Source organism: Lissotriton helveticus, chromosome 7 (genome assembly GCF_964261635.1).
Source record: "Lissotriton helveticus chromosome 7, aLisHel1.1, whole genome shotgun sequence".
Taxonomy (NCBI): domain Eukaryota; kingdom Metazoa; phylum Chordata; class Amphibia; order Caudata; family Salamandridae; genus Lissotriton; species Lissotriton helveticus.
The window spans coordinates 352259201-352274167 of record NC_136068.1 but is presented as its reverse complement, the minus strand read 5'-3'; the positions used below and the strand labels follow the sequence as shown (position 1 = coordinate 352274167).

At 49.9% G+C, this 14967-nt stretch overlaps 1 protein-coding gene across 1 annotated transcript in view; it reads right to left on the bottom strand.

The window, feature by feature from the left end:
* The window catches only part of GGT7 (gamma-glutamyltransferase 7), a 319943-nt gene that overhangs the window by 191241 nt on the left and 113735 nt on the right, over window positions 1–14967 (bottom strand). Inside the window, exon 3 of the mRNA XM_078652164.1 lies at window positions 5065–5216. Coding sequence (XP_078508290.1) covers window positions 5065–5216 — 152 coding nt within the window. The remainder of the gene's footprint in view (window positions 1–5064; window positions 5217–14967) is intronic.

Sequence of the window (14967 nt, the reverse complement as noted above, 5' to 3'; positions counted from 1 at the left end):
AGAGTGAGTGTGCAGAGTGAGTGTGCAGAGAGAGTGAGTGTGCAGAGAGAGTGAGTGTGCAGAGAGAGTGAGTGTGCAGAGAGAGTGTGTGTGCAGAGTAGTGAGTGCAGAGTAGTGAGGGCAGAGGAGTGAGTGCGCAGAGGAGTGAGTGCGCAGAGGAGTGAGTGCGCAGAGGAGTGAGTGCGCAGAGGAGTGAGTGCGCAGAGGAGTGAGTGCGCAGAGGAGTGAGTGCGCAGAGGAGTGAGTGCGCAGAGGAGTGAGTGCGCAGAGGAGTGAGTGCGCAGAGGAGTGAGTGCAGAGTAGTGAGTGCAGAGTAGTGAGTGCAGAGTAGTGAGTGCAGAGTAGTGAGTGCGCAGAGTGAGTGTGCAGAGTGAGTGTGCAGAGTGAGTGTGCAGAGTGAGTGTGCAGAGGAGTGAGTGCAGAGGAGTGAGTAGTGAGTGCAGAGTAGTGAGTGCAGAGTAGTGAGTGCAGAGTAGTGAGTGCAGAGTAGTGAGTGCAGAGTAGTGAGTGCGCAGAGTGAGTGTGCAGAGTGAGTGTGCAGAGGAGTGAGTAGTGAGTGCAGAGTAGTGAGTGCAGAGTAGTGAGTAGTGAGTGCAGAGTAGTGAGTGCAGAGTGCAGAGTAGTGAGTGCAGAGTAGTGAGTGCAGAGTAGTGAGTGCAGAGTGCAGAGTAGTGAGTGCAGAGTGCAGTGCAGTGCAGTGCAGTGCAGTGCAGTGCAGTGCAGGTGAGTGCAGTGCAGGTGAGTGCAGTGCAGTACAGGTCAGTGCAGTGCAGGTGAGTGCAGTGCAGGTGAGTGCAGTGCAGGTGAGTGCAGTGGAGTGCAGTGCAGTGCAGGTGAGTGCAGTGCAGGTGAGTGCAGTGCAGTGCAGGTGAGTGCAGTGCAGTGCAGGTGAGTGCAGTGCACGTGAGTGCAGTGCAGTGCAGTGGAGTGCAGTGCAGGTGAGTGCAGTGCAGGTGAGTGCAGTGCAGGTGAGTGCAGTGCAGTGCAGGTGAGTGCAGTGCAGGTGAGTGCAGGGCAGGTGAGTGCAGGGCAGGTGAGTGCAGTGCAGTGCACGTGAGTGCAGTGCAGTGCAGGTGAGTGCAGTGCACGTGAGTGCAGTGCAGTGCAGGTGAGTGCAGTGCAGGTGAGTGCAGTGCAGTGCAGGTGAATGCAGTGCAGGTGAGTGCAGTGTAGTGCAGGTGAGTGCAGTGCAGTGCAGGTGAGTGCAGTGCAGGGGAGTGCAGTGCAGTGCAGGTGAGTGCAGTGCAGTGTAGGTGAGTGCAGTGGAGTGCAGTGCAGTGCAGGTGAGTGCAGGTGAGTGCAGTGCTGGTGAGTGCAGTGCAGTGCAGGTGAGTGCAGTGCAGGTGAGTGCAGTGCAGGTGAGTGCAGTGCAGGTGAGTGCAGTGCAGGTGAGTGCAGTGGAGTGCAGTGCAGTGCAGGTGAGTGCAGTGCAGTGCAGGTGAGTGCAGTGCAGTGCAGGTGAGTGCAGTGCAGTGCAGTGCAGGTGAGTGCAGTGCAGGTGAGTGCAGTGCAGTGCAGTGCAGTGCAGTGCAGGTGAGTGCAGTGCAGGTGAGTGCAGTGCAGGTGAGTGCAGTGCAGTGCAGGTGAGTGCAGTGCAGGTGAGTGCAGTGCAGTACACGTGAGTGCAGTGCAGTGCACGTGAGTGCAGTGCAGTGCAGGTGAGTGCAGTGCACGTGAGTGCAGTGCAGGTGAGTGCAGTGCAGGTGAGTGCAGTGCAGTGCAGGTGAGTGCAGTGCAGGTGAGTGCAGTGCAGTGCAGGTGAGTGCAGTGCAGGTGAGTGCAGTGCAGGTGAGTGCAGTGCAGGTGAGTGCAGTGCAGTGCAGGTGAGTGCAGTGCAGTGTAGGTGAGTGCAGTGGAGTGCAGGTGAGTGCAGGTGAGTGCAGTGCTGGTGAGTGCAGTGCAGGTGAGTGCAGTGCAGTGCAGGTGAGTGCAGTGCAGGTGAGTGCAGTGCAGGTGAGTGCAGTGCGTGCAGTGCAGGTGAGTGCAGTGCAGTGCAGGTGAGTGCAGGTGAGTGGCAGGTGAGTGCAGTGCGAGTGCAGTGCAGTGCAGGTGAGTGCAGTGCAGGTGAGTGCAGTGCAGGTGAGTGCAGTGCAGTGCAGGTGAGTGCAGTGCAGGTGAGTGCAGTGCAGGTGAGTGCAGTGCAGGTGAGTGCAGTGCAGTGCAGTGCAGGTGAGTGCAGGTGAGTGCAGTGCAGGTGAGTGCAGTGCAGTGCAGGTGAGTGCAGTGCAGGTGAGTGCAGTGCAGGTGAGTGCAGTGCGTGCAGTGCAGGTGAGTGCAGTGCAGGTGAGTGCAGTGCAGGTGAGTGCAGAGCAGGTGAGTGCAGTGCAGGTGAGTGCAGTGCAGTGCAGGTGAGTGCAGTGCAGGTGAGTGCAGTGCATGTGAGTGCAGTGCATGTGAGTGCAGTGCAGGTGAGTGCAGTGCAGGTGAGTGCAGTGCAGGTGAGTGCATTGCAGGTGAGTGCAGTGCAGTGCAGGTGAGTGCAGTGCAGGTGAGTGCAGTGCAGGTGAGTGCAGTGCAGGTGAGTGCAGTGCAGTGGAGTGCGGGTGAGTGCAGTGCAGTGCAGGTGAGTGCAGTGCAGTGGCATGCAGGTGAGTGCAGTGCAGGTGAGTGCAGTGGCGTGCAGGTGAGTGCAGTGCAGGTGAGTGCAGTGCAGGTGAGTGCAGTGCAGTGCAGGTGAGTGCAGTGCAGTGCAGGTGAATGCAGTGCAGTGCAGGTGAGTGCAGTGCAGGTGAGTGCAGTGCAGGTGAGTGCAGTGCAGGTGAGTGCAGGTGAGTGCAGTGCATGTGAATGCAGTGCAGGTGAGTGCAGGTGAGTGCAGTGCAGGTGAGTGCAGTGCAGGTGAGTGCAGGTGAGTGCAGTGCAGTGCAGGTGAGTGCAGTGCAGGTGAGTGCAGTGCAGTGCAGGTGAGTGCAGTGCAGGTGAGTGCAGTGCAGGTGAGTGCAGTGCAGTGCAGGTGAGTGCAGTGCAGGTGAGTGCAGTGCAGTGCAGGTGAGTACAGTTGAGTGCAGAGTGGTGTGTATTGACAATGTAAATGACAATGCCATTTATTTATGATTTAAAGGAAAAAAAAGAAATGTCATGAGCAATGCCAATAGCTCTACCTTTAATGATGCCGAGACCATTGCATTGTAAATGCTTGTTTTTACTGGCAAGCCGCCAGAGACCACGCCCCCTTCACTAACTCTCTGCAAACACGCCTCCTGGTGCAGTGGTGGTTGGGGAATGAAATTCCCTTGAATGCTGAGGATCTTTGGGGGCCAACAAGCACGTTGGCAGAGTGTTGGAGAAAAGGGGCGTGGCCACCAAACACCTCTCAGTAAACCCACTGTGTGGGACTTACTGGAGTTAACAGGAAGGCTTGTTGGCCTCCAGGAGGCAAGGGAACTTCACCTGGAAGGCCAACTAGGCAAGGGAGGCAAGGGAACTTCACCCCCTACTGGCGGCAGTGCCCCAGGAGGCACATTTGCATGGTGGTGGAGAAAGGGGCATGGCTTCTGACAACCTCTCAGCAAACCTGCTGTGTGGGACTTACTGGAGGTAACAGAAAGGGTAGTTGGTACTCAGAGACATCCTTGAGGGCCAACTACCCCTCCTGTTACCTCCAGAAAGTCCCACACAGCGGGATTGCTAAGAAGCACTCCTGGTACCTCCTGTGAGTCCTACATAGCGGGATTCCTGAGAGCTGGTTGGAGGCCCAGCCCCCTTTCTCCACCACTCTGCAAATGTGGTTACTTGTTAAAAAAACATGGAAATTCACTGAAAAAAACAAAGGTTGTAAGGACGTTATAGTTAGGGGCAGATTTCACTCGTACAAAAACAGAGAAATTCTGCAGTTATAATTACCTGAGCTAACTATGACTTACGCCCCCGCAATGCACTGTATATGACCTCATATATTACATCACTCATGACGACATCTGAATTGTACATGCTGTGGCAGCCTAACACATCTGTCCCTAGGGCATGCATGCAGTTAGGTAGACTCCAGTAGGAGATAGCAAGTGTGCCAGCAGACCAGAGGGCCAAAGCAGGCATGCACCCCGGTAGGCTTATTGGCATGAACAGGCTTAGAAGCAGTTTTGGCGCCTTATAGCTATTGATTCCCATTTAGCCCGACCGGGTGATGAAATTCACCTCTGATGTGTCCTCCATGGCCGCTAGCAAGTCCTCCCAGGCCCTTGCAAAGTCTGGGGGCCTTATACCACATTTAGCCTCTATGTGCAGCAGGGTGTCTTACGCTGTTGCCCACTTTTTCAACTCCTGAAGCCAAAGGTGGTGCACTGGGCTCACAAACTTATTTCAATTACGAGTATTTTTCAGTTTTGGTAGCACTTAAGCCAAACCAGTGAAGTATGTGGCAACTTTTTTAGCCTGCAGTCCAACAAATATCCCTAATATATACTCTGCTGGAGAGAAGGGTATATTGCTTTACATCACAGTAAGCATTTTGCCCAGTACAGTCTCCCAATACTCTCATATCCTTCCTTAACCGCATGCGGTTTTTTTTAAAACACCGCGTTACATGACAAGCTCAGCTCGTCATGAGCGTACGAGCCTCGTCACTCATGACGAGCTGAGCTCGTCATGAGCGAGGAAGGGGTTAACACAATGACCATTGCTAAATAATATTGTATAGTAGTTACAGCTAAAGTAAGAAAAGGGAAGACTAATCAAAAACTATACTACTGTGTCCACATAAAACACTAAGGAGGCCATCAAGCAATGGTATCCTAAAGATGACAGCTGCACTTATCAAAGAAAGATGTGTGAATGATACAATACAGGAGTTATTCTGATCTCAGTGGAATGACAAAGGGATCATGAAGGCAGTAAAGTCATGGAGAAGTAGTGAAGATGGCCAGGAGGATAGTGGGAAAAAATTAATAAGATCCACTTCACACTTAATTTAATGCTGACGATCCATGGGGGATACACTTTTCACCAGTTCCTTACAAGGATTGAAATATGTTTATTCACACTTTACTAGGAAACTATTACAATTATGACCCACTAACGCGGAGTAGCAGAGAACTAGAGTGTGAACTAATGCTGCACCTTACTCACCCTCCGATGCCAGAAGTGTGAGGGTTCAGGATCCCAGAGCATAAGACAGAAGCGATGGCTGCATCCACAGACGACCCCTGCTTGTTCAGCACTTCGATTCCCAGAGCTGTGCAACGGGCAGCGTCAGAGACTACTGTCCCCTGGTGGAAGACCTACAGGAATACATCAGGGTGCAAAGTTCAAGAAGAGGCAATGTACCAGACACTTCTCAGTAGAATAAACATTGTTTCATGAAACAACACATTTTTTCTGGGCATTTCCTTGTAATTCAGCAAACACGTGAATTGAATTGCAACTGATTTTGTTTAACACAAATTTAGCATTCTTAATATTCACCATGGGATATGTACTAATAAAGAACAGCTGAAGTATCTGTTATATTAATGCTACTGATCCTACAATGGGACCATGTTGAATGAAAATGTATGACTTGCGTGAGGTAAAACACAGTAAAAGCAGCATTTGTTTTCTTTAGCAGACATAATATCTAGGCATTTTGGTATTTGTGCAGTATATAGTATGTGCTTGTGAAACAACTATAAATCAAAGATCATGTAGCAGTGCAAGTGCCCTAGCAAGAGCAGCTAGTACACCTCCAACCTGTTGTAGAAGTTGATTGAATAGTTCAGGCTCAGAGCAATGTCACTTTTGGCATTCCTTTACACTGCTAACTGAGGTGTTAAACACTGAGCAAAATGTTCGGGTGAATTTGGTAGGAACTGAATGTCTGATTTAGTATGGCAGAGGGTTACTCTGTCATCAATGTGAGGGATATCCCGTCAGTCTTATTGCAAGTGCCATAGAATATAATGCACTTGTAATAAGTCAGATGAGATATCTGTCACAAAACCATGTCCAAAGTTAGCAGATGGGTCGAGAAAGAAATCTGAGGAAAAAGGGCTAAATTATAGTTGTGATACAAGGCTCCAAGTGAGCAAGACAATGGGAGGAATGGAGAAAATCCCAGGCTATTTACCAACTAGGGTGTGGGAAACCTATTGGTTGTATGGATAATGGTTATACGGCATGGTTGCCACATCTCAAAAATAATGTGGAAGTTCATTAGGAGACAAAGCTGTGCATTACATACGCCAAGTCTAAATACAACTAAAATGCATGGCATGAAATGCAAAAAAGCAATAGATCCAAAAGTCAGAGCAAGAAGCATTGCTGGAAACTTTGAAGGGGAAAATCAAGCAATAACTTCTGAGAATTGAGTTAGAACTCCAAACGAGGTCAACATTGAGTGGATGTAATCAACAATAGCCAATTAGAGCACTTCCAATCTTGTGCTGTGGCAAGCGGAAGTCTAATTGGAACTGCATTTGTGCACTGCTTGACATTGATAGAGAGTAGCCTGCAGAGCCAGGCAATCAGGCGCCCTCGCCAATTGCTCAGGTTCACTCATTGAGGTGGTTCAGTACTAACCTTTCTCGAAAGCCCACACAAAGGCATTTTTCGTGGCACTACAGCAAGTCATGCTGAATGACACAATCTGACAAAAAATGGAATGAAAGTGAATTGTGCATGAGAGGGAATCAAAGGACCCCAAGTATGGTCGGAAAGGGAAGCAAGAAATGTTCCTCACCAAGAGAAGACCACTACCATTCTCTTTTCCAAGTATATTTGTTATACCTTTTAAGTGTTGCCAAGAGTGATCGCCTGCAAACAGTGGTCTCTGGAATTCACTGTTTACATGCAGGAGTGCATTCACTGGTGGACTCAGTTTAGGATTAAGATGGAACCACATAAAAAAACTCTTCACTGCCTGTACCTGAGCAGGACTAAACCTTAGGACAAGACTAAACCATGCGGCGATAAGGTAGAATTTGAGAAGTCCCCCCGCCCAGCAAAAATGGCTACCATATCTGCCGTTGCTATTACAATTCTTCATCTTCTCTGTGTGCCCAGGAGCAGTGTAGTAGCTGAAAATCTCATTCGTTTGGCAATATGTAACAAGAGAGTCTGGACACCTGGGCTTTTGTCTGCAATTCTAAACAACCCTGGGGACTGTGGTCCTGTTTCTTCATTATGCAAATCTTCAGAGTTAATGGATGTGAAAGTGCTGTGATATTATTTCACATTTACGAGTGGCATTTGTAATCATGTTGTGGTAATCATTCATTTAGGACTACCAGTTGCAAAATGCAATGTAAAGGAAAATGTAAGGTCAAGACAAGATTTGACAAGGATTGGGTAATAGAAGCTATTATTCATTGCCATCATATGTACTTTATTTTTACTCCAATTTGTGACACTTGACTGAAAACATATGCAGATGAGAGTAGTGCTGGAGTCACAACATGGGATTTTTGCCACGTGTGCTGGATTTTTGCCACTTTAGAACACAGATATATGTAAACTGCTCCTCCCTCCCTCTAAATTCATTTTAGAGGGGACAGATGGAAAAGATTTGCTGCTTGAAGGGCTAATCTGTAATCACCTACAAGAGTCCTAGGCAGTCGCCTAGTACCACTGTGACTCCAACTTCTCAAGAGTGCTTTGTTCTATATAATTTCACGGAAGTTGAAAATGCAAATTTAGGAGAATGTGCTAGCGTGCCTCAAATAAAAAATTAGCGGGAATGTGTTGTGGCCGAAGGATGGGATTATTCCTGTTGTATAGAAAATGTCTACAACCTAACGTTAGGACCACTCATTTTGATAGGTAGGGATGTCTGCATTTTAGTCACAATTGATTCCCGAATTTGCTAGTATGATGTGGGAGATGAGGAAAGTTGCTTAAAAATTGAATAGAGGAATGGGGTTTACTTAGGGTGTAGAACGGCTCAGGAGATTAGGACAATTGCAAGATTATCCATTCAATACACAGAAAGTGCCAAATGTCAAAGTACTAGCTATGGTTTGTTAATGAGGATACTGGATAACACTCCAGAAAGATGAGCAGGGGCTGGTGAATGTTTGTGTGGTACAAGAAGATGTAAGGAGTCAGTAGGAACAAAGTTAAGGGCCTAAGAAAATTCAGCATGTGGGTATGCAGCTGGTAGAAAGTATGAGAATTAGAAGCTATCAAATCATTTACATAGTCAGTGAGAAAGGAGTTTTGTGACTAAGGTTCTTGCTGGAGTGGAATCAGTTAGTACTACCAAACTGCTTAAGTTAGCATTCAATGAACATCTTACTTGGACAGTTTTTGATGCCAGATTATTTATAACCAAATCTAGAAAGAAAGGTAGGGAGGACAACCAGGCAGTGTTCAGTGTGCGACAGCAATAAAGTTCAAATCATAAAAACACCTTCTACGGTTTGTTTGAGGTTACTAAACCAATAAGTATAGCCCTGGATATTTTTGATCCACAACATGTTTACTGGAAAAGTTCTTTAACCCTTTGGGAGCGGCTGGAATTCCCCCACCGTGCTGGCGAATTCCTCGCATGCGCTTATCAGACGACCCCTGGCCGTCCGACGCACATGCCCACCATGACATCGGACTGCCGGGGGCCGTCCGACGCATGCAATGGGTTAAAATATTTTGTAGTTAGGTGCGGGTGGAACACTTATGAAAGTGGCCCGAAACATAATTTCTGAAGAGAATTAAAACACAAGTGGTGACTGGACTTATTGACATGGTGCTCGACAGAGACAGTTTCTCTAATGAACAAGTTACTTACCTTCGGGAACAATGTATCTGTAAGAGATATATGTAGTTATTAATTCCTTACCTTTAGAATTACCCCCAGGCGTCAGACTGGATCTGGAGAATTTTTCTTTAGCAGTACCCCTGTGTGTCGATAGGTGGTGTCGGTCGACTCTGCATCTGTCGTTGGCGTCCTGATCGCCGGAATGATGTTGCGGTGTCTACTTAGACGCCGCCCCTGCGTGCTGACGTCGGTTCGGACATGACTTTCCACTGCAGAAGTTCAGAGCCATGCAAGACACTGATCACTGGTGCACATGACTAGGGCCCTGGAAGGGAGTCCCTATCCCTAGAAATCAGGTCGCAGAACGGGGAGGATGGGTGGGGCGGTAAAGAATCTATAACTACATATGTATCTTACAGATACATTGTTACCGAACGTAAGTAACTTGTTCATCTGAAAGAGACAGTAGTTCTAGATTATTTACCTTTAGAATAGATACCCTAGCAATATAAACACCGTAGGTGGGTCTGCGAACCAAGATCAGACCAGAAAGTCCTGGAGAACAGAACAGCCAAAGTAGCCGTCTCTCCGGACCCGACTGTCCAGGCAATAATGTTTGGTGAATGTGTGCAGAGATGCCCATGTGGCCACCTGATTCAGAAAAGGGGGTGGTGATGAACAGAGTGTCTGAATTAAGCAGACCATTCTTACCCAGTCCAAAGATCAGGGCTTGATCCATCACCGTTATTTAGCTCACTGCCCCATCCCAGCTCAGAACCTGGCTATATGCAAATTAGTCTGTCCCTGGCCCAGTGCATCATGGGAACAGGGCAGACCAAACTACCAAGCCAATTCTTCACCAGAAAGGAGACAAGCTTCCGGGGACCGGTTTCTGCCATTTCAGGCGTCGTCGGCCCGGCTTGCTTGAATCCTGATGGAGCAGTGAGCAAGGGACTCATGTCTGAGTATACCCTTCCACGCTTATGGTGGACAAAATGATTCAGAAAAGGGGGTGGTGATGAACAGAGTGTCTGAATTAAGCAGACCATTCTTACCCAGTCCAAAGATCAGGGCTTGATCCATCACCGTTATTTAGCTCACTGCCCCATCCCAGCTCAGAACCTGGCTATATGCAAATTAGTCTGTCCCTGGCCCAGTGCATCATGGGAACAGGGCAGACCAAACTACCAAGCCAATTCTTCACCAGAAAGGAGACAAGCTTCCGGGGACCGGTTTCTGCCATTTCAGGCGTCGTCGGCCCGGCTTGCTTGAATCCTGATGGAGCAGTGAGCAAGGGACTCATGTCTGAGTATACCCTTCCACGCTTATGGTGGACAAAATGATTCAGAAAAGGGGGTGGTGATGAACAGAGTGTCTGAATTAAGCAGACCATTCTTACCCAGTCCAAAGATCAGGGCTTGGTCCATCACCGTTATTTAGCTCACTGCCCCATCCCAGCTCAGAACCTGGCTATATGCAAATTAGTCTGTCCCTGGCCCAGTGCATCGTGGGAACAGGGCAGACCAAACTACCAAGCCAATTCTTCACCAGAAAGGAGACAAGCTTCCGGGGACCGGTTTCTGCCATTTCAGGCGTCGTCGGCCCGGCTTGCTTGAATCCTGATGGAGCAGTGAGCAAGGGACTCATGTCTGAGTATACCCTTCCACGCTTATGTGGCCACCTGGCAGATGTCAAGGAGTGGTATTCCACGCCGTAAGGCAGTAGTGGCTGCCGTCGCCCTGGCAGAGTGGGCACACAGTAACACTGGGGCTTCCTTCTTTGCCAAGGAGTAGCAGATTTTAATGCATAGGACAACCCATCGAGAGATGGTGCGTTTCTGCACAGCCCGACCCTTCGTGGCCCCCACATATCCCACGAAGAGTTGATCATCCACCCAGAAATCTTTTGTGTGGTCAAGATAGAAAGACAGTGCATGTTTTGGGTCCAGACGGTAGTCTCTCTCCTCCTCCTTGGAAGGGTGCGGGAAGAAGGGGGCGCAAAGTCTGTCCTATAAGGAAAGAGGTGACCACTTTGGGAAGAAAAGAGGGCCTTGTGCGAAGGACTACCTTGTCCAGATGAACAGCAAGAAAACGAGGTTTTGAAGACAAAGCCTGAAGTTCCTTCACTCTGCGTGCAGAGGTGATGGCAACAAGGAAAGCTGTCTTCAGAGTGAGGAGCCTGAGAGGACAGTTGTGAGTAGGCTCGAAGGGAGCACACGTAAGATAGGTTAAGACCAGGTTCAAGTCCCACTGGGGCATTATGAACAAGGAGAAAAGAGGTGAGTAATGCCCTTTAAAAATCTATTTACAATAGGGGACTTGAAAAGAGAAGGCTGATCAGGAAAGCGAAGAAAGGCAGGTATGGCCGAAAGGTAGCCTTTAGAAGTGCCCAGGGTAAAGCCCTGCTGGGCCAAAGAAAGATAGTACAGGAAAAGCTCCGAAAGAGGGACAGAAAGAGGATCCACAGCCTTTGCTGTGCACCGTGCCACAAACATGTTCCATCTGCAGGCATATACCGCCTTAGTGGAGGGATGCCTGGCTGCCAAGATGACCCTGCAGACTTCAGGAGGAAGGTCAAAAGCTGCCAACTGTCGCCACTCAATATGCACGCAAGGAGGTGTAGGCTGGACAGGTTCAGATGGAGGTCTCTCCCCTTACTGCTGCGACAGAAGATCCTCCCGAAGAGGCAGTCTGATCGGAGGAACGATGGGCATGCTCAAGAGCTTTGGGTACCAGACTCTTCGTGCCCAGTCCGGAGCCACAAGAATGACTTGGGCCTGGTCGCGCTTGATCTTCTTCAGCACTCTGGGCAGAAATGGTACAGGTGGAAAGGCGTACAGAAGGCCGCAGTTCCACTCGTGACAAAAAGCATCACTGAGCGAGAGCCGTCTTGGAAATTCCAACATGCAGAACTGCTGACATTGCGCGTTCTCTTGGGTGGCGAACAGATCTAACCAAGGATCTCCCCACTGCTGAAAGAGACCTTGCACCACCTCCGAGTGCAGACGCCATTCGTGATCCACCAGGCACCAGCGGCTGAGTTTGTCCGCCCTGGCGTTCAGAGAACCTGCCAGGTATTGAAACACCAGGGACATGCCCTGATGTTCCAGCCATGTCCAGAGACAAAGAGCCTCTTGACATAGGGTCCACGACCCCACCCCGCCTTGCTTGTTGCAGTACCACATGGCTGTGGTGTTGTCTGTGAACACCTGCACCACCTTCCATTTGAGAGAAGGAAGAAATGCCTTCAGTGCCAGACAAATCGTCCGCAGCTCCAGCAGGTTGATATCGCGACCGGACTCCACCGGAGACCAGGTGCCTCTGATCTCTGCCTCTCCCAGATGGCCGCCCCATCCCAGGAGTGACGCATCTGTCACCACTGTGAGGTCTGATTGGGAAAGGGAGAGGGATCTACCTCTGACCCAAGCTTGGTTCATTAGCCACCACTGCAGTTGGTGCGCAGTCCCCTCCGAGATCTAGACATATTCGAAAACATTTCCCTTGCTGACGTGCCCACTGGAACTTCAGGTCCCACTGCAGAGCCCGCATATGCCATCTGGCACGATCCACCAGCAGGATGCAGCAGGCCATGAGGCCCAGCAGCCTCAGGGTCATTCTCGCCACGAAAGGGGTGAAAATCAGACTGCGTGGGGTGAGAGGTTGCCGTGAGGCCAAAGGATTTGGCTGCAGCACTAGAATCCTTGAAGGGCTCGAGCGCCAAGTCTGCCTTGTCACCGAAAAGACAAAGGCCATCAAAAGGCATGTCCAGTAGGGTGGACTGGACATCCCCAGAGAAAACAGACGTCCTCAACAAGGCGTAGCGCCTCAAGGCTACTGACGTGGAAACCTTTCTGCCCAGAGAGTCAGCGGTATCCAGCCCACACCTCATGGTGAAGTTCTCTGCGTCTTTACCCTCTGCCACGGTGCGGGTGATAACGGCCCGGACCTTCTCCGGGCACTGTGGCCGCACTTGCGCAACCATATACCATACCGTACGGGTATAACGGCCCAAGAGGCATGCCGTGTTCACCGCTAAGCTGGCGAAAGAAAACTTCTTCTTCCCAAGGTGGTCCAGCTTCTTGGATTCCCTATCTGGGGGGGCAGTAGGGAATGCGCCCTTAGAAGACGAGGCTTGGACCACCAAGCTCTCGGGGTTGGGGGTTGGAAGAGGAAAAGTGGGTCGGCTGGGTGGTGGTGTCAGGCAATCATCCTGTCCACAGAAGCCCCTGTGCCCGGCTTGGACCAAGTGTCCAGAAGGACGTCAGTGAGGGCCTCATTAAAAGGCAGAAGGGGCTCCGAAGAGGCCTCTGCCAGTTGAAGCACCTCCATCAGAAGATTAGTCCTGACTGCCACCATAGGAATCTAAGACCCAAGGCCTCAGCTGCCATATGCAACACCACTGTGTAGGAAGTTCCCTCCTCCTTAGCCACGGAAGGGGGGGAGAGAATGCCGAGGTCTGGAGGTATCCAAACCACTGGCATCACCCAGTGCATCTCGCCAGTCTGGCTCCTCAAGCTGGTCAGCCAAAAGGTCCACAGACCCCTCCCATTCCTCCTCACCCTACTCTGGTTGCCACTCAGGGCAAAAGGTAGAACACCAGGGATGAACAGTGTATGAAAGTACCCTCTGGCGCCAGTACCGACGTCGAGCTACGTCAGTCCCTGACGTGTCCAAGTCGGGGTGAGGCTGGGGTCGACGCCGGTTGGGGACACAACCAACGTTGGGGGCGGGTGAGGTACCGTGAGGTCGACCGCCGCCGATCCGGATCCATCCCTGGATCCTCGAGGGCCCTCTAGTGCCGGAGCCGCTGGCATCGAAGGCCCAGGGCCCCCATCTGAGACCGCGGAGCCCTAAGGCACGCCGGCGGAGTCGAGCTGCCCAAAGATGCTGTGAAGCGCTTCGTAAAAAGCTCAAAGCTGGGCAGGGGATGCTCCGGCTCTGGGAAAAGGAGGGAAGCGCTGAGCCGCCCCAGAAGCAGGTGCCGAGGGCGGAGCCGGAGAGTGACAATGTCCTGTGTTGCTTCAGCCGACAAACAGGGCGAAGACAAAGAGCGACGGTGCTTCTTCGCCTTCTTCTTGTGCTTCAACTTAGACTAGGAGTGCAAAGACTTCAAAGACGAATGATGATGGCGGCTCCGTGACCAGTCCTGAGACTTTCCTCTCGCCTGGGACCTCGAGCTGCATGGACCCGGGCCTCCAGAAGCTTTCTCGACCGCTCCTGCAAAGACTTCGGGTTCATGGCCCGGCAGTCGAAGCACGACTTCAGGTGGTGGTCGCGCTCCAGGCACCAGAGGCACACGAGGTGCGGATCCATGACGGACATCAGCTTGTGACAGGAGTCACAAGGCTTGAATCCGGTATGGCAGGGGGACATCCCTTGAGCACTAGGAGTCGAAAACTCAAAAAAGGCATTGACAAAAGTCGAAAACGGTTAGTCAAAATGTGACTAAGGCGCAAGCTCTCCCCGGATCGGCGCTAGGCTGGCGCAGAAAAAGAAAGAACTGAAGTCAGCGTGTAGAGGCGGCGTTTAAGTAAACACAGTGACATCATCCCGGCGACCACGACGCCGGCGACCACGACGCCAGCCACGGAGTCGACCCATGCCACCTACCGACTGCTAAATAAAAATTCTCCAGAACCACAAATTAAAAGATAAAGCTGAAAGCCGTAACATGGAAAGCTTTGACAAGACAAGAAGATATTCCAAACAATTGTATTAACTAAAGTATTTGAGAAATGATGGTGTGAAACCAACACTGACCTTAAGACACATGACTTTAAACCAACTGAGTTTGCTAACTGGGCAAGATATGTACTGTGTGACACTGCCCAAAAATAACTAAAGGTAAAAGAGATGTGTCTGCCAAGTTTTTTTTTCAAAGAGATGTGAGAAAATTAACTAATTTCAGTTTACTAAAGTAAGAGCTTATCCCCTGCCCAAAAGTTCATTATGATGACTTAGTTTATTGCTGTACTTCTAAAATATACTGTTTGAACTGCACCTTCGGGGAGCACAAGCTTGTTCATGCACCTGTCATTCACTTTCATGTACTCTCCCATTTGTTTTTCAACTGAAGAAATATATAATTATATTACAAGAGCTACTAGGCTTTAGCCACTGACCGTATTTATTTCAAGGAATGACAAGCTGCAAACAAACGGAGAACACCCCCAAAGTGCAGGATGAATTTATTACATTGCTGTGAATTGCTGTTAGGTGTGAGTCACGTTTCGTTCGCTACAGTTTCTTTACATAGTTGTATTTGTTAAATACTATACAATATGACATATTTAACTTTAGAAT